The sequence below is a fragment of the Leptonychotes weddellii genome, chromosome 1, assembly GCF_054177405.1.
Source record: "Leptonychotes weddellii isolate Sample4059 chromosome 1, ASM5417740v2, whole genome shotgun sequence".
NCBI classification, from domain to species: domain Eukaryota; kingdom Metazoa; phylum Chordata; class Mammalia; order Carnivora; family Phocidae; genus Leptonychotes; species Leptonychotes weddellii.
In genome coordinates, this window is record NC_138369.1 from 133079414 (window position 1) to 133099097 (window position 19684).

The 19684-nt window shown below is 35.9% G+C and overlaps 1 protein-coding gene across 1 annotated transcript in view; it reads left to right on the plus strand.

Annotated features, from left to right (window-relative positions):
* Positions 1-19684, plus strand: part of POLQ (DNA polymerase theta) — a 96042-nt gene that overhangs the window by 66295 nt on the left and 10063 nt on the right. The window contains exons 19-24 of the mRNA XM_081815199.1: positions 1581-1609; positions 5936-6148; positions 10302-10439; positions 11855-12029; positions 14422-14548; positions 15155-15276. Coding sequence (XP_081671325.1) covers positions 1581-1609; positions 5936-6148; positions 10302-10439; positions 11855-12029; positions 14422-14548; positions 15155-15276 — 804 coding nt within the window. The remainder of the gene's footprint in view (positions 1-1580; positions 1610-5935; positions 6149-10301; positions 10440-11854; positions 12030-14421; positions 14549-15154; positions 15277-19684) is intronic.

The window sequence follows — 19684 nt, forward strand, 5'->3', positions numbered from 1 at the left end:
GCCATATGCATCCCAATGTTCCTAGAAGCAATGTCTGCAATAGCCAAACTGTGGAAAGAGCTGAGATGCCCTTCAACAGATGAATGGATAAAGAAGATGTGGTCCATATATACAATGGAATATTAGTCAGCCATCAGAATGGATGAATACCCAACTTTTACATCAACATGGATGGGACTGGAGGAGATTATGCTAAGTGAAATAAGTCAAGCAGAGAAAGTCAATTACCATATGGTTTCACTTATTTGTGGAACATAAGGAATAGCATGGAGGACATTAGGAGAAGGAAGGGGAAAATGAAGAGGGGGAAATCGGAGGGAGAGATGAACCATGAGAGACTATGGACTCTGAGAAACAAACTGAGGGTTTTAGAGGGGAGGGAAGTGGGGGGATGGATTAGCACGGTGATGAGCATTAAGGAGGGCACATACTGCATGGAGCCCTGGGTGTTATACGAAAACAATGAATCGTGGATCACTACATCAAAATCTAATGATGTATTGTATGGTGACTAACATACATAATAAAAGAAAATTTAAAAAAACCCTACTCTGTCATGGAATTTAAAAAGTGATGTATTATCTTTTTAGAATTTTAAATAGTTATTTCTCTAGCAAAGGATATTCATGTGAATCTTTTTTTTATGTCATGATAAATAGCATGGATTTATTGTGCAGTCTGCTGGCTGCACAAGAGTGATTACCTTGACTTCAGAGAGCATATCATATGCTTATGGTAGAAATGATGAAGTGGAACAAAGTTGATTTCATTGTGAGAAGATTTAAACCATGAATTTATTGCCTGATTAATAAATACTAGAAACAGCAGATTGATGAATTTGCACAGACCAGGTTTGAATCTGGGCTGTATTACTTATTAGTGACAGGCCTTGGGCAAGCTACTGACACTCTTTAAATCTGTTTCTTATAATGTTATAAATATTAAATGAGAGAGAACTTAACACAGTGTTTGCCAGATTAAGCACTCACTACTGTGTTAGATGATGATGATGATGATGATAATGATGGTGATCATGATTTTTACTACTAACGTAAGCCCTCTGTGCTAATAGTAATGTTCTCCCCAGCATCACTGGAGTAGAATAATACCAAGATCAAACGGAGTTGTCTGTTGTTGTAGGAGAGTTGCTTAAGCAACGTTAATTAGCAGCTCTTCATCGTGCACTGAAATGTTTCAAACTCAGCTTCTCTAAGCCAATGTAGGCAGGCCAAGGAATTGGGAGTATATGGTACATATGCCACAGGACTGCTTCTACATTCATGGGCGATAATGTGAATGAACACAGCTCTCTTTCCCTCTCAGTTGGCCTTGTCTGCCCTTAGGATCCAACGTTTAGTGATGGTGGTATGGATTAGTCTGTAACTTCTTAAGAACATTTGTTGCCCATTATCAGAATTAAAAACTTTCAGTATCTTCGGGAGGGAAATTTCCCACTCTTAAAGACAATTTTTCACCTACAGGAAAAGGAAATTATGGTTCCAGAAAAGTATAAGAAACCCTCTACATTTGTTATTTTTAACTTTTACAATTTCATTGTGCCTTGAAAACTCCTTTTTTAGGCAAATTTTCAAAAGTGGGTGGCCACGAGGTATTAAATGCTTTCTTTTGTACAGTGCCGAGTCTTTCCTATTCAAAGAGTCCATAGAATTGAAGTACATTGAAATAAAGTTTTTAGAGAGAATGTAAACAACTGTCAAATTTTGTTTGGAAATAATTATTTCAGAATATGCTTGAAGGATCTCCAGAATCTTTTTCTTTTTCTTTTCTCATTCTCTTGCCTGTTGGGTGGGTTTGTTTTGGCAGCTGACTTCTCCCACTAGAGAGCTGATTTTTGCTTGGGTGTGACTAAATTTTAGTAACAATGTGACTTTGCTCACTGTGACTCAGGACCAAGTATCCTGTTCTTTTCACATGGATCAATTATGTCCTTTCTAGAGTGGGTTGAACATAGATGATTTTCTAGGGATGGAGTGAGTTGGTTTCTCTCTTTTTTAAAGTAGATCTCAGCTATACAGATTTGTGTTTGTCATAATCATTCTTTCATGTACGCTATCATCATTCGTCCATGTATGGTCCTCTTATTACTTATTATTTTAATATATAATATCTGTTCACTCACACTATTAATAATAGACATTTGTGTCTACCTATGTGCTCCTCCTTTCTTGCACACCCAGTTTTATGTTTATTGTTCCCTTTTTATTTTTAATTTAAAAATTTTAGCATATATATATACATATATATATAAGTCCAAACAATATATTATTTAGTTTTGCTTGTTTTTGAACTTTTATATAAAACACCTGTCACATTGGGACTTGCTTTTCTTACTCAGTATCATGTTAATAAGATTAATGCATGTTATTGCAAAAATCTATAATTTATTCATTTTCACTGCGGTGTCATGTATCACTGTGTGAGTGTGCCAAAATTTACTGTTTTACTGTTTACATTTTACTGTTGATAAATGTTTAGGTTGTTTCTATTTTTGTTTTATTTTTTGTTTTGCTATAGCAAGTAGTTCTGTATACATATTCTTACACATGTACATGTTTCCTGGTACATGTGGGTGAGAATTTCTTTTGAGTTTAGAATTACTCTGTCATGAGAATGGAAATATTCAACTTTATAAGATTATGCTAAATTGTTTTCCAAAATGGTGTATGTATTTACTCTCTAAACAGCGATGTGAAAGAAATCTTGGTGATTCATATTGTCTCAACTTTGCCAATTCATCGGTTATAAAATGGCTGTAATTTTTCTTTCTTGTGCTTTGTTTTTGGTAACAAAGTTATTCTAGTTTCATTGAATGAGTTGATAAATATAACCTCCTTTTTTTTTTCTTTGGAGGAGTTTGTGTATCATAGAAATGATGTGTTCCTTGAAATTTTGGTAGAGTTTGCCTATAAACTGTCTTTGTGGAAATATTTTTAACTATTACTTTGATTTCTTACAGTTGTAAGATTATTCAATTATATCTTTAATTATGTTTTGGTGAACTATGTTTTTATTATATTATTGTTATTATATATTTTTGTTATAATAAACTATATTTTTAAGAATTACCTCTTTCATCTAGATTTTCAAATTTATTGTCATTAAGCTATTGCTAATTTTTTAATGCATCTGTGGTTTATCTGTTATGTTGTCTTTTTCTTTCACCATATTTATTGTTTAATCTTAATAGAAGTTTATCCAATTTTTCAGTCTTTTCAAAGAACCAATTTTTGCCTTTGATTTGTAGTTCTCCTGACTTTATTTTGTAGCACTTTTTCTAAATTCATAAATATGACACTAAACTCATTAGTTTTCAAATCATTTTTTTCTTTTCTAATTGAGGTATTAAAAGCTATAAATTTCCCTCAAAGCTCTCCTTGCATTATATCTTAAAAATTTTACATGTACTGTTTTCATTATATCTTAAATATTTATTAACATTTTCTGTTTTGACATTTTTGACATATAAGTTATTTAGAAGGTTGTTTTTCAATTTCCAAATATTTGGAAATGTTTTATTTTGTAATTTTTAATATTCAAACTTATTTGTATTGTGTTTAAAAAAACATGATTATGTAATACCCATTCTTTGAAATTTTTGGAGTTGCTTTGCAACCTAAATCCTGAACTATGTGTAAATGTTCTATATATACATAGAATTTTATAAATGTCTATTAAGTCAAGGTTATTGTTTAAAACTTTTGTATCTAATTCTCACTGTAGTTCAATTTTAACTATATTTTAACTATATATTTTGAGACCATTTTATTAGATGCATACATGTTTAAAATTGATTTATCTTCCTGATGAATTAAACCTATCATATTATGAGCAGCTCTAGCACTAATACGATTTTTAATCTTAGTCTATCTTCTGGAATTGATATGGCAGCATCAACTTTCTTTTAATATTTGCCTAATATTTTCTTCTATCCCTTTTAACCTTTCTCGGTCCTTATGATTTAGATGTGTGTTATAAACAAAGCATAGCTTATTCATTTATTTTTCAAACTTAGCAATTTTTTTTTACAATTTTACCAATTTATTGTGATTATTGATGTATTTGTATATTTTCCTACTGTTTTACTTTGTTTCTTTTTTTAATTTTTTATTGTTATGTTAATCACCATATATTACATCATTAGTTTTTGATGTAGTGTTCCATGATTCATTGTTTGTGCATAACACCCAGTGCTCCATGCAGAACGTGCCCTCTTTAATACCCATCACCAGGCTAACCCATCCTCCCACCTGCCTCCCCTCTAGAACACTCAGTTTGTTTTTCAGAGTCCATCGTCTCTCATGGTTCATGAGTTTTACTTTGTTTCTATTCATCTTTTTTATTTTGTAAATAGTTTACTCATAACTGTGCTCTGTATTCTGTTCTAATGAATCTATATCTGCGATTCTTATGGGTCTAAATCTGCCATTTGTTGTTTCTGCTGTATATTACTTGTATTTCTTTGCTATCTTGTATGTTTCATATTCTTTGTGAGTTCATGTAGGATTTGATCAGTGGAGCCCTGCAGGCCTAACTTGGGGAAAGCCTTCCTCAAGAAAGGTTTTGCTCCTTACCATAGTACACCACATCCAAGGACCACACTAACCTCCCTTGAGTGTTGGTTCAGAACAGAAGTCTGAGAATTAGCTTCTCCTCCTGTTGCTATTCTGAAGTTCTATATCCCCTCAACCTTTTGGCTGTAGGATTTCATTCCTGTGACAGTACTGCTCCTTCCTACTGCCTATGGATACAGGCTTGCTCCCTGTCACTCTGACTTTGTGCCGCTTTACTGTTCTTGTTCTGACCCTAGTTCCTGATTTCTCTGGTTCCACATCCCATGAATTTCTGCTCTGGGTCCAGGTCTTTAAAGCCAGGCTCTGACTGTCTGTTAATTCCTCCTATTAGAGGCCAGTAGCTCTCACTTGTTTATTTGCTTTTGGTGGGGGTTGTGGGTGTCTCTGGACATTTCTTCTGCTGGTTGAGACCAGCAATGCCTCAAAGAATGTATGTGTGTAGAGCTGGGGAGGGCAGGCCAGGGTTGCTCAGAGTCCTTGTGATCCATAGTACTGGAAGCTGAAGTCTTTGGTATGGATCTTTTCTTAATGACAGGATAGATTTCCCAAAGTGCATTCTATGGACATATACTTTTCAGGATGTTAATAAGTGTTACATAAAATAAATGGTTTTGTGGTCAAATAATTTCAGATTTTCAGTTAAATAGTCATCGTTGCTTCAGGTCTTCTCAGAGCCTTTACTAAATTAACAGGCATCATGAATATCCACAAGCAGTATGTAAACACTGGAACTCACAGTGCAGTGTCTCTCAGCTCCACCCTTTTCACAGAGTATCTTTGAGACTAATATTTCAATGACAGTACTGGAAAAACTGATATAGAATGACTACTCTGTTGAGAAGTGTCAGCAGATAGAAAAATACTCTGATTCTTACTTCAGGAATCTTTTTCTTTATTCTTTGGTAAGAGCACTGGAAAATAAGAAACCTCCATTTTTAGTTCTTTGTGCAAGCATGCATATCATGGAACCAGGAATATTGGAAATAATTTCAGGAGATTAACTCATTATAGTCAGTTTAGCAAATAAGATTGGCTCTCTTGCTCTTGCCAAGAGTAGAAGCTGAAACATTATCTTGGGAGAAATGCAGCCTCTTGTAATCCAGACTATTCACAAGATTGCCAGTTTTTCTGCTCTCGATGTAGACAAGGGTAGTAGTCTAGTGCTGAAGTAGAAAAGTAGGAAGTACTTTTATGCCTTTCCTTGTTGGCCTGAGAGTGCTGCTCAGGAGACTGGATCTTGAAGAATAGCTTGGATAGCATCTCTGAATTTGCTTAGAAAAATTCCATGTGTGTTTAGGTGATGATGCTAATCTAGTCACTTAACTGGTGAATTAATGTTTTAGTTTTCTTTTTTTCTTCCAGATGTTTTCTGTAAAGTGGAAATGCCCTCTCAGTATTGCTTGGCCTTGCTAGAGCTAAATGGAATTGGCTTTAGTACTGCAGAATGTGAAAGTCAGAAACACATAATGCAAGCCAAGCTGGATGCAATCGAGACCCAGGCCTATCAACTAGCAGGACACAGTTTTTCCTTCACCAGTTCAGATGACATCGCTGAGGTTGTATCATGGGAATGGGGAATTTGAGAGTTAATAATTATTTTTGTGTGTGTGTATGTGTGTGTATTTCCTAAATGTGTTTGCCTAACCACCAAAGATCAGTTAAAAAAATTTTAGTTATCAGATTACTTTGGAGATAGAGTATTCTAGCTTCTAATTTATAAGTTATATCTGTGTTTATGAAATAGGAAGGTGGTAAAGAAGCCTCCTAGAATGTATGCTCCATGAGATTTACCTAGGACAGTGGAGGTACTCAGTGAATGTTTGTTAAACAAAAGATCCATAGTGGTTGTTATATAACAGTGTAGTTGTTTCTCCATGAAGTTAGTAATTTCATGAACTCTCACCCCTTCCTTACCCCAAAATCCTTTTTTGGAAAATAAAATTAGATATTTTTCTCAGTTGTTAATGAAAAAGGAATTTTTGGGATTGTTTGCTTTTTTAAACCTAAATAAGATTTTTATAAACTTAACATAAATTTGGACACACTTTACTCTTATTTTTATTTTCAAATGTTGGCATTCTATTCTTTCCTCTCCCCACACTCCACAAAGGGTGGTTGGGTTGTTGTAGAAGGGTTACAGATACAGGGTGGGTACTTATACTTGATAACATTGAAGTTCAGGTGTCTTGTAGATGCAATTCAGTAATGTAGCATGTTGTGAAGATCATAGGCTTTCAAGCCAGACTTCCTGGGTTTGAATCCTATCTCCTCCACTTATTAACCCTGTAACCTTGGGGCAGTACATTAACTCTTTGTATCTCAATTTCTACATCAGTAAAGTGGGTTATGATAGAAATACCTCATAGAGTTGTTGTGAGGAATAAATGATGAATGTAAAACACTTAGAATAGTGCCCATCTCATAGTAAAAGCTCAATAAAGGTTACATATACTCATAAAAAATGCCCCTTTTTTAAGCCACAGGGTTATATGTTTTAAAAATATGAGGGGCGCCTGGGTGGCTCAGTTGGTTTTAAGCGACTGCCTTCGGCTCAGGTCATGATCCTGGAGTCCCGGGATCGAGTCCCACATTGGGCTCCCTGCTCGGCAGGGGGTCTGCTTCTCCCTCTGACCCTCTTCCCTCTTGTGCTCTCTGTCTCTCATCCTCTCTCTCTCAAATAAATAAATAAAATCTTTAAAAAAAAAATGAGGAATTTTGTTTCTCCAAATCACAGGGTACATGTGTATTGAATTCAGTAGTGCCATTTTTTGTTTTGTTTTGTTTTGTTTAATATTTTCCTTTGAGTTCTTTAGCTCCGAACTCCCCAACCAATACCCAACTGACTGCACATAAAATTACAGAGGGACCTTATGAAAAACAGAGCATCCCTGGATTTCAGCACAAGTAGGCTTGGGGCATAGGCAGGAATCCATGCCCTTGTGATTCAGATACTAAGGCCATAGGCCTAGACCAAATTCTAGGCCAGAATAAAAGGCCTTTGATGTTAATGGCTTGTTCTTAGGTCTTCATTTTAAAATGGAAGTTATATTTAAGGTAATCTAACAGTTTCACACATTGACTAGTTAATCCTTGGTGATTTTAAGTGGAATCTTTGAACTGGGCAGGATATTACTAATCATCTAGAGCTGCGCCATCCAATACAGGAGCCACTAGCCACTTGTGGCTATTTAAATTTAAATTAACTGGGACACCTGGGTGGCGGTTAAGCCTCTGCCTCTGATTCAGGTCATGATCCCAGAGTCCTGGGATTGAGCCTGCATCAGGCTCCTAGCTCAGCAGGGAGTCTGCTTTTCCCTCTGTCTCTGCTGCTCGCCCTGCTTGTGCTGTCTCTGACAAAATAAATAAATAAAATCTTTAAAAAATAAATAAATTTAACTTAATTAAAATATACCAATTCAGTTCCTTAGTTGTGTTAGCCACATTTTAAATGTTCAATAGCCGTATGTGGTAAGTGGCTACCATAAAGGGGAGTGCAAATATGGAACACTTTCATTATTGCAAAAAGTTCTTTTGGATGGCACTGGGCTAGAGTGGGGATCGGCAAACTATAGCTTGTGGGCCAGATCTGGCCTGCCACCTATTTTTGTAAATAAAATTTCATTGGAGTATAGCCACACCTGTTCACTTACTTATTGTCTGTGGCTCTTTTTGGTCTATAATGGCACAGTTGAGAAGTTGTGACAGACAGTAAAACCTGCAAAGCTGAAAATATCTGTCATCTGGCCCTTTTTGGGAAAAGTTTGCTGATCCCTGGTCTAGAGGGAAGCATGAATTAGAGAAAAAAAAAAGGACTTTGAGTTAGAGGACTATGGGTTCTAATTCTTAATTTTTCTACGTTATGGCCATATAACTTTAAGCAAGTTTCTCCAACTGGTGTAAACTTCAGAAGTGTCACAGAATTGTACATATGACATGAGATGACATGTTAAAGCGCGCAGCATGTGACAGCTGACACACAGTAAGTGCTCAATATTTATTGAGGAGGGCAAGAGGCACTTGCCCTCATCCAGTTCAACCCCCTCATTTCACAGATGTATTCATTTAAACCTGGAGAGGTAATTTATATGAAGTTTTCACAATTAATTCTGAAGTTTTCACCAAAAACAGAAATCTAAGATAAAGAGCTTATAAATATGTAACTTGAGATCTTTGAGTTGTCCTAATTATGATAGGTCTCTCTTCCTGGGATTGTTGATTTATTATTACTTTAAAAATAATGTTTCATGGGCGCCTGGGTGGCTCAGTTGGTTAAGCGACTGCCTTCGGCTCAGGTCATGATCCTGGAGTCCCGGGATCGAGTCCCGCATCGGGCTCCCTGCTTGGCAGGGAGCCTGCTTCTCCCTCTGACCCTCACCCCTCTCATGTGCTCTCTCTCTCTCATTCTCTCTGTCTCAGATAAATAAATAAAATCTTTAAAAAAAATAATGTTTCATTTTCCTATTCAGTTGATTGTTTTTCCTATCCTGCCATTCATATATCTGTATGGATATATCTGTACTAGAGTTACCTGATAAAATACAGGACATTCAGCTAAATTTGAATTTCAGATAAACAATGAACAATATTTTAATATAAGTATGCCCTGTGCAGTTCAAATTTAACTAAGGATCTTATAATTTTATTTATTATATATGATAATCCTGATCCCTACACATGCAATCCTATATAACACAATTCTTGGGAAAAATCGTTACTAACATCCACAGCAAGCCTCAGTATCTTTCATACCTAAGACTCCAGTTATTCCCACTATGTAAAATTAGAACCAGATCTTTGTTTCTATCATCACTGCTATTCTACAGAAGCACAGGCATATCTTTCCTTCTACCCCTTGCCCAACTTGTGGCCAATAAAGATTTTTAATAGAATGCAAATGATCTTAATTTTTAGGATTATTAGTGGGAAAATAATCCAAAGTTCACTAAAGCCCACTCAATGTATACGAATGAATGAATGGAGGTAGTAAATAGTATTCTGAATTGCCTGAGTTTTAAAACCTATAAATTGAGCTGGTGTATAGGTTAGGTATACATAGGCTATTCCTTCTGTCCCAGAACGTGGATTCCTGTCCTGTGTAGGCTTAATTTCTTCAGTAGGTACTTATTAGCCACTTTAGCTGTCATTATTGATTGCTACATTGGGTTGGCCATATTTTTCTGACTTTTTGTGTCCAGGTTCTCACAGGGCCTAGCCTTATGGTGGTGGAAGTAGAAGGCTTTTTGGATCCCTTTCTACCTCAGTGTTCTTTGATTTTTGTGATCATATAATAGCCACAAAGGCTCCCGTGTTGACCCTTGCTGAGACTTAAATGATTGAGCAGCCATGTCGGTTACCATATCAAGGGGTATTTAGGAGAGTTCACAGTCCTCAGAGCAACCTAAAGTCTTAATGTCAATAGCTTATTTATCACTTGTTCAGCACACAGAGTATACATTCCTGTGTTCTTGACTGTTAAAAAGCCCATTACTGGAATTAATCTTATAGTGCCTAAATTAGGGTATAGATAGCCTACTTGACATGCAAATTTTCATTGTCATTATTTATTAAATGTGATAGTTCAATATGTTATAAAAAATTCTGCCAACCCATGTTGAATTGTGTGGATTTTCTCAAATAACTTAAAAATGTTTTGTGAATGACAATGCTTGTGATTTGATTCTTGACTAAAGAAGCATTAATTTATTGCAGGTTTTATTTTTGGAATTGAAGTTACCACCAAATGGAGAAATAAAAAACCAAAGCAGCAAGAAAACTTTGGGTTCTACCAGAAGAGGGAATGACAATGGACGCAAGCTAAAGCTGGGAAAACAGTACAGCACTAGTAAGGTACTCTTTGGGACAGTTACAGGGCAGAATTTGAATTACTTTTAGCATTTTGGTGTCTTGAAAGAATGCTGATGAAGTCAAGATCCAGCATAGCTCACCATTTGAATGTGTCCAGATAAAAACAGATTGGTTTGTGGTTCGGCTCCCTGCCAAAACTGTGGAGACATTCCATCATGGAAAATCTGGACCAAAATCTAATCTAGCAGTTGTGTCCTTCCTATTATTAAAACAGTATAATGGTTTATGAACTCAGACCTATAGACATTATTTAATTACTGACATCCGCTACTCTTGGACTTCAAGTATAATATAATTTGTATAGTATAGGAGCATGGATAAAGGTGTGGAAGAATTAAAAAAGGAAAAAACCCAGCCATTACAAATAAAACATTTTTTTCAATTATAGAGCAAAATAGTAAGTTCTCCATGAGTTTAAGAATCTAATCTACTGGGCGCCTGGGTGGCTCAGATGGTTAAGCGTCTGCCTTCGGCTCAGGTCATGATCTCAGGGTCCTGGGATCGAGTCCCGCATCGGGTTCCCTGCTCAGTGCAGAGCCTGCTTCTCCCTCTCCCTCTGCCACTCCCTCTGCTTGTGCTCTTCTATCTCTCTGTCAAATAAATAAAATCTTTAAAAAAAAAAAAAAAGAATCTAATCTAATTTCAAAGTAAAATTGCAAATTACAATCCATGGGAACTGTATGCTTGGGAGAGAAGAGAGAAAAGGCTTATTGTTACATTTTTACTGAATGAATTTTCAGTGGAATAATAAGGGTAGAAAATACCACCATAATAGCCATGGAAAGAGAATCCAAGTTGCCATTCTGTAGAATTTTGACCCTACTATCATTAACTATGACTTGCCTGCTCTAGGGAAGTTTCCACAGTTTCATTCTGTAACAAAACTTTTTGTTTTATCTCACTGGCCCTCTAACTTCACAAGTTCCTATTTCTTAGCAGTTTACCAAAACTCTAGCATGGAAAGTTCAAAGTTTTAAAGATTAATGTCTTCTGCATTTCTTGATATGGAAATGATTAAAGTATTAGGGCAAAAGGAAAAAAAACCATGAGAAACTTACAATCACATGAGAATAGAGGAGGAAAATATAGACAAAGGAAAGACATGATACAGATTCTTGGGTGGGGTGAGGGAAGGCAGTTATAGTACCTTGCTAAATTGACACTGATTTGTTTTAAGGTAGATCTAAATTGATATTACTCAGCATTAACATGTTTGCATTTTACCATCTATAGTTATCATAGTTTTATCATTATGGTGATTGCCAAAAACCCAAACAGTAATTTTGAGTTGTAGATATAGGAGTTATCAAATTTAATTTTGAGATTATATTATTTACCTAAAAGAGAGCCTAGTTTCCTATGGAATCTGATCTTACTTCATTATATTTCTTTGGCAGGATGTTTTAAATAAATTAAGGGCATTGCATCCTTTACCAGGTTTGATATTAGAGTGGAGAAGAATCACTAATGCTATTACCAAAGTGGTCTTTCCTCTGCAGCGGGAAAAGCGTCTGAATCCTTTTCTTGGAATGGAAAGAATCTATCCTGTATCACAATCACACACTGCTACAGGTAATAAGAAATCTTAAATATGAATAATATCCAATTTTGAAAGAAAACTTTTCATATATAATATTTGCTCAAGGTGACCAAGGAATTCAAGTGTTAATCATTGGATTCTGTGAAGTTTCATAAGCATTTATGAAACACATACTACATCCAAAATATAGATGGATACTAGTTACAGAGATGAGATTTAGTAAGATAGAGTTCCAGCTTTCAAGTACTATATAGAGTAACTGGAATGTCTGAGACTGTACTTTAGATTAATATTTGAATCAGTCATTTTATCTAATTTCAGTCCTAGCCCTCTCCCAAACCTCTTAAGATTCTCCCCAAGATGAATCTAGGTAATGCTGGGGGGCATCTGTATAATAGATGAGTGTCTTATTTTACTTAACCAGAAAAGAGCTGTAGAGTCCTTTGGGTGTCTTGTAGCAATTTTGGGATAGGTATGAGTAATCTAGAAAGGAAAAAATCATTCTTGTGCTAGGCAGTGCAAAACTAAATATCTGCGAAATGCAATGTGCATTGGAAGAAAGGGCAGCATTAAATCTCATCGGGGAGACAGTTTAGGTTGGTGGTATAGAATGTGGGTTTTGCTATCTGACTTTTACGGGTTTAAATCTTTATTCAAGGTAGCTTTGTGCCTGAGTGTCCTCATGTGTAAAACACAGTAATAATAGTCTTACTTCACCAGGGCATGCTGAGGATTAAATAGGCTAATACATTTAAAGTGTTTAGAATAGTGCAGGGCACTTTGTGCGAGCTCCTTACCGGTTGTTGCTGTTTTTACAGACGGAGGCACCAGGATGAGCTGCCTTTTTTCTGTGCACGTTTATTCCCTGTTCTAAACAAATTCTTTTCCTTCTTCCGTATTTAGCTAACCTCTTAGTTCACCCTAGCCATTTCTTGCCCTGTTGGTGTTTAAATTTCATTTTGAGACATATGCTAATGATGTAAACTTACGTAAAATAAATCCTTGTTGGTGAAAAACCAAAATCAGCCTAGAGTTTCTAAAGGTGTTGCATTTATCTGTTGCTTATAAAATAGAAAGTAATCAATTCCTTTTTTGTCGATTGGTTTTCACCATACTATGCCTACATTTAAAGAATATTTTAGAAATACAAACTTACCTAAGCATAGCAAAGCCATTTCATTATTAGAATTCACCTCCATGAAGCTACATTCATGTTTTATAATCTATTTTTGCCATCTTGTTTGTCTGCCAGTGTTAGCCTCATTAATTCAAACAATAGACGTGAATATTAAATATTAAATATTATTATCGAAAAGAAGATAGTATGCTGAGGTAGCAAGAGACTTTCTCATTGAGCAGGCCATTTAATGGTAATAAGTATATTAATGGTAATGGTAATAAGTATATTGATATCTGCCATTCATTGAGCACTAATTTTTCTTAAAAGCTAAATAACAAGGACATATATCAGGGGTTTGTTCAGAAAAAGAATATCTGAAGTACTTAAAATGTCTGACTCATCAAAAGAAGACGAAATTATATATACTAGCTGGTAGAGAGCCCATTACAATGAAGAGTATATTATAAAACAAGATTTTATAAAACTATATATGTATATATGTACATATATGTATATATGTAAAAACTGCAATAACAACATCAATGACCCAGACTTTTTTTGAATAATGCTTATGTGTTTCAGAAAAATTCAACCAATAAGTAAACAAATAAACTGCAAAATATTTGGGGGAAATAAAAGTTATAAGCATTAAATAGCTTTCTCTTTCCTAGAAAGTTCATTAACATCCTGATTCTAGTCTCCAGCTTTGTCGGTGGTTCTCTTGATGAGTGAGGATGGTGATGCAGAAAAGCAGCCAGGTGATGTCTAGTGAGTGATGTTCCAGTCACCACGTCTCACTACTCCATCTCCTACAGATTAGCTGGCTCCTTGGGCCCCGGTTGTCCCTTTTCAGCAGTCAGTTGCTCTTCTGCTTCAGATCCTCTCTCTGTGTCTTGTGCATTCCTGGGTTTGAAGGTTTTGACAGTCATTTCTCCTAGGATCCATTTGATTAGTCTTTACTCATTAATACCACTGCTAACATTCATATAGTGCTGATATCTGGTATTCATTTTAGCACAGGACGAGTTCAGCTTATCAAATTCCTTCTTATCATGGGCTTGTTTTCTAGAGAGCTAGGTTAATGTAAAACATTCTATTGCAGTTGACTCATATATTCACTTACATTAGGATTGGTCTTGTACTTATTTTATCATTGTTAGATGCATGAACATAATGAAAAATATTTAAATATAAATTAGCAATAGTAGAAAATGCGTAATTCAGAAATGCAATTACTGTGAAAATAAATGTCAGATCCCCCTCTAACCCCCTCAATTTTCTGTCTTCATTCTGTTTGATTTTAGGACGAATAACCTTTACAGAACCAAATATTCAGAATGTGCCAAGAGATTTTGAGATCAAAATGCCAACACTAGTAGGGGAGAGCCCACCTTCCCAAGCCCTAGGCAAACGCCTACTTCCCATGAGCAGGTAGAGGCTATTTCTCTGTATTTGTGTTAATATACTTTTATGAGTATGAATGGCTCAAAACGAGCCTATTGGATAAAGTAATGAAGTTAGTTTCATTTTCTGTTCTGGGCATACACGCTATCCATTTAAAATCCTGAGTCTGTCTATAAAGAAGCTTGTTGATGGTGAAAGACTGAAAACCTGGGCCACTAATTAAATCAATCAGCACGATGTGCCTTTCGAACTCAAATGCTAAAAGGAAGAGTTTAACTATGTCAGGAACATCTCTCCCCTTCTGTCTTCCCCAAATACACATTATGGGAAGAAAAAGCATAGATAATTTATATTAGATATGGTCAAAAAGATTTGTTGATTTGAGCTAAATGTCTGTAATTGTTTCAGAAGCAGTTTGTGGCAGAAGCTGTTACAGAAATGCCTTACTTCGTGTTTAATTGAATGTTTGCTAAAAAAGAAAATCTAGTATCTTTGTTAAGTTTTAAAGTGAGTTTCAAATGAAAAGCTTCTTAAGTTTCCTAGATGGAACTATTGATTTTACTGAAAAATGAGACCTTTTTCATATATTTGAGACTGTTTCATGTCCAGCTGCTGATGTTGTTTGCCTGACAGAGGAAGAGGTAAGAAGAGCTATGGCCTGAACCCTGGACACCAAGCACAGATGGAGGAGAGAGCCTCAGACAGAGGAATGCCATTTCCAGTCAGCATGCGACATGCCTTTGTGCCTTTCCCAGGTAAGGTGGCTGATGGTTTTTGAGCTTCTCATTGCTGTGGGAATGGTTTTCAAAGCACTGGTAAAGCCTGCATTATGAATAAGACTCAGAAGTATGCATTGGTCCCTCCATCTTTCCTCTCTTCGGTGTGGGCTGTTTTTCCCCTTTATGTTGCCAGGTTGTCAGTCATCATTGTCTTTATGATCTGCTCTGTGGAAAACTCTGTGGTGTATGCTATTCAGCAGCAGTCTGCTGAAATCATGTTTTGTCTCCCTGACTTGCTTTGCTCTTTTGCTTCTCTCTTCCCCGCACCGCTATTTCCTATTGCAGGGGTAACCCCCAAGGCTGCCCTCCTCCTGCCTGACCTCTTCTTAGTACTCTGGTCACAGGCCTTTCATGAAAGGTTGAACACTATAAGCTCTAGTCATGAGACATTTGGAAGTCAGAATCTAACTTCCAAATCATCCCTGCTATATGTATACACATTTCCTCCTTTATCTTCTGCCCCCTTGGCAGGTCTGGCTGAGTGCAGTTAACCATCTGAATTGATTTTAATTCTGTCAGAAAATATTCTAAGGGGGACTTTAGGTCTATGTGACAGTGTCACCTGGTTGGTAATTTTCCATTTTGCTTTTTAAGTGTGAACTATCAGCACTATATCATTGTAACCATTTTTAAGTGTTCAGTTTTCTGGCATTAAGTACCCATCATGGTAGATTGTACAACCATCACCACCATCCATCCCCAGAACTTCTTCATCTTCCACAACTGAAACTTTCTATCTATTGAACAGTAACTCTCCCCCGTCAGTCCCCAGTCCCTGGCAGCCACCATTCCACTTTCTGTCTCTGTGAATTTGACTACTTGATGTATCTCATATAAGTGGATTATACAGTATTTGTCTTTCTGTGTCTGGCTTATTTCACTTAGCATCATGTCTTCAGGTTTCATCCATGTTGTAGTATATGTCAGAATTTCCATTCTTTTTAAGGCTGAATATTATATGGATATACTTTATTTTGTTTATCTGTTCATCCATCAATTTATTCTTACCTAACAATAAAATTGTGTTTAACATGACAATATTTCATACTGTTTTTGTTTATTTTTTTAAATTTCATTGAAATTAAACATATATGGATTAAATCTGAAAATTTCTGTCACTTAAATGTCGTGTTTAGTCCATTTACATCTAAAGTATTTATTGGCATACGGTTGGTTTAACTCTACTGTCTTGTTATTTGTGTTTTATTTATTCTATCTGTTCTTTATTTTTTAAAGCTTTAAATGACTATTTTTTATATTTTATTTCCTCTATTGTCTTATTAACTATATTTTAGAGTGTACAATATGTATATATGTATCCCATCACAGACTATCTTCAAATAATCTTACACCACTTCATCTGTAAAGTTTTTTTCCATTTTACCTCTTTTATAATAGATTTCATTTCTATGATTTATAAACTCTACCATATAGTTATTATTTTTGCTTTAAAGTCTATTATCTTTCAAAGAAATCAAGAAATAAAAAAGTGTCTTTTCTACCTGTCCACTTTTTACCATTTCTGGCACTTTTCATTTCTTGGAGTAATTCGAGGAATCTTGAAGGAAGTACTTCAAGGTTTGAAGAGTTTAAGTGTGAACTATCTCTGTTCACACTTAAGGTTCCTTTAAGGTTTCTTGTAATGCAGTTCTACTGACAGTGATTGAGCCCAGCATTCCCATGTCTCTAGATTTCTTTATTTTATCCTCACTTTTGAAAGATCATTTTATGTGACATAGATTTCTAGGTTTACAGTCCTTCTCTTTCAACACTAACAATGAATCTTTGAACACTACATCAAAAACTAATGATGTACTGTATGGTGATTAACATAACATAATAAAAAAATAAATATCTCCATTAGCTTCTGGTTTGTATTATTTCTGATGAGAAGTACACCATCATTTTTCTTGCTCCTCCTGTAAGCATAATGTAACTAACTTTTCCCTGGATACTTTTTAACTTTTGTTATTCAGTTTTAGCAATTTGATTCGGTTGAGAGTCTTTGGGTAGTTTTTCATGCTTTGCTTCTGAGACTTTTGTTTTTGTGGAATATCCTGAGTTGGTTTAGTTTTTTTTTCTTAAATCTATGTGCTTATGTTTTTTAGTAACATTTCAACCAATGAAACATTTTCAACCATTATTTCTTGTAATATTTTTTAAAATATTTATTTTAGAGAGAGAGAGAAAGAGCACGCATGTGCAAGTGTGGGGGAGGGGAGTGGCAGAGGGAGAATCTTCAAGCAGACTCCCCTGCGGAGGGCAGAGCCTCACACAGGATTTGATCCCATGACTGATGAGATCATGACTTGAGCTGAAACCAAGAGTCAGACGCTTAAACGACTGAGCCACCCAGATGTCCCACTTGTAATATTTTTTGTTCATTTCTCTCTCCTCCCTCCTTTCTTCCTATTGCTCCAAATATACATATGTAAAACCACTTGATACTGCCCCCACAGGTCACTGAAACTTTTTTCTTTTTTATTCCTCCTCCCTGTCTGTTTGTATTTATTCTGTGCTACAATATATATTTTCTATTGACTGCTTAATGTTCTTGGATTTCTCTTCTACAGTGTCTAATTGCTGTCACATCCTTCTAGTGAATTTTACATTTCAAATATTGTATTTTTAGCTCTAGAATTTTCATTTGATTTTTTTCGTCTAGTTTTTATTACCTTATTCCAATTCACTACTTATTACATCATTGTATGTATGTTTCTTTAAATTCCTGAACATTATCTATGGTAGCTATTTAAAATTCCATCATCTCTAATTTTTGGGTCATTTTTCTATTGACTAAATATTCTCCTGGTCAGAGTTACATTTTCCTGGTTCTTCATATGTGTAGTATTTTTTTTTATTGTGTACTGGACATTATGGTTGCTACATTATTGACTCTTGGGATTTTGTAGTCTTCATTAATAACATTTTCTTCTGGCAGACAATTAATTTACTTTCACATTCAGTTGATCATTTTGTGACTTTTATTTTATTTATTTATTTTTTTTAAAGATTTTATTTATTTATTTGAGAGAGAGAGAATGAGAGAGAACACATGAGAGGGGATAGGGTCAGAGGGCAAAGCAGACTCCCTGCTGAGCAGGGAGCCCAATGTGGGACTCGATCCAGGGACTCCAGGATCATGACCTGAGCCGAAGGCAGTCGCTTAACCAACTGAGCCACCAAAGCGCCCCATTTTGTGACTTTTAAAGCTTTGTTAGCAAATGTTTAGAGTGGCCTTTATTCTAGGGCTAGATTAGCCCTGATTGTAAGGTGTGGCTTTGCTGGGGTCTCTACTTGGTGTATTAACAGGGTTTGTCCACTCGATCTGGTCACGGCTCGAACATCTCTCAACATTCAAGAGGTTGTTGTTCAAGTAGTTGTTCTGCTGACAGCTGTGCGATGGTGGCTGTTTCTTTGGTAATAGTTATTTCTTTAGTATTGATTCTTTGCTTGGTTCCCTGAACTTTCTTGTTCCTTTAGTATTGGGTCACAAATCCAGAGGGATTGCTGTGCATATTTGTGGTGCTCCTTTTATCTGCAGCTCCTTTTTTCTCCAAATTTCCACAAATTCTAGAGCCTCCTCAGTAGGCATAAACTAGTCTCTGCTTCCTCAGCTCAGATCATAGTGCTTATTTCATCTCTCCTTCCCTGCAATGCATTCTGGTAAATTCCTCCTTTCAGAAACCTGAGACAGTTGCATGGCTCACCTCATTGCCTCTCTCCTCCCGGCTTCTTAGAGATTGTAGTCCTGCACTGTCTATTCTGACATCTGAAAACACTTATTTCATGTATTCTGCCAGTTTTTTCTTATTTATGGCAAGAAGGCCACAAAAGTTCTGGTCATTTGTTTTAAATTATTATATATATATATTTTTAATTAATTTATTTTTTTATTGCTATGTTAATCACTATATATTACATCATTAGTTTTTGATGTAGTGTTCCATGATTCATTGTTTGCATATAACATCCAGTGCTCCATTCAATATGTGCCCTCTTTAATACCTATCACCAGGCTAACCCATCCCCCCACTCCCCTCCCCTCTAGAACTCTCAGTTTGTTTCTCAGAGTCCATAGTCTCTCATGGTTTGTCTCCCCCTCCGATTCCCCCCCTTCATTTTTACCTTCCTGCTATCTTCTTTTTGTTGTTGTTGTTTAACATATAATGTATTATTTGTTTCAGAGGTACAGCTCTGTGATTCATCAGTCTTTTTTTTTTTTTTAAAGATTTTATTTATTTATTTGAGAGAGAGAGAATGAGAGAGAGCACATGAGAGGGGGGAGGGTCAGAGGGAGAAGCAGACTCCCCGTCGAGCAGGGAGCCTGATGCGGGACTCGATCCAGGGACTCCAGGATCATGACCTGAGCCGAAGGCAGTCG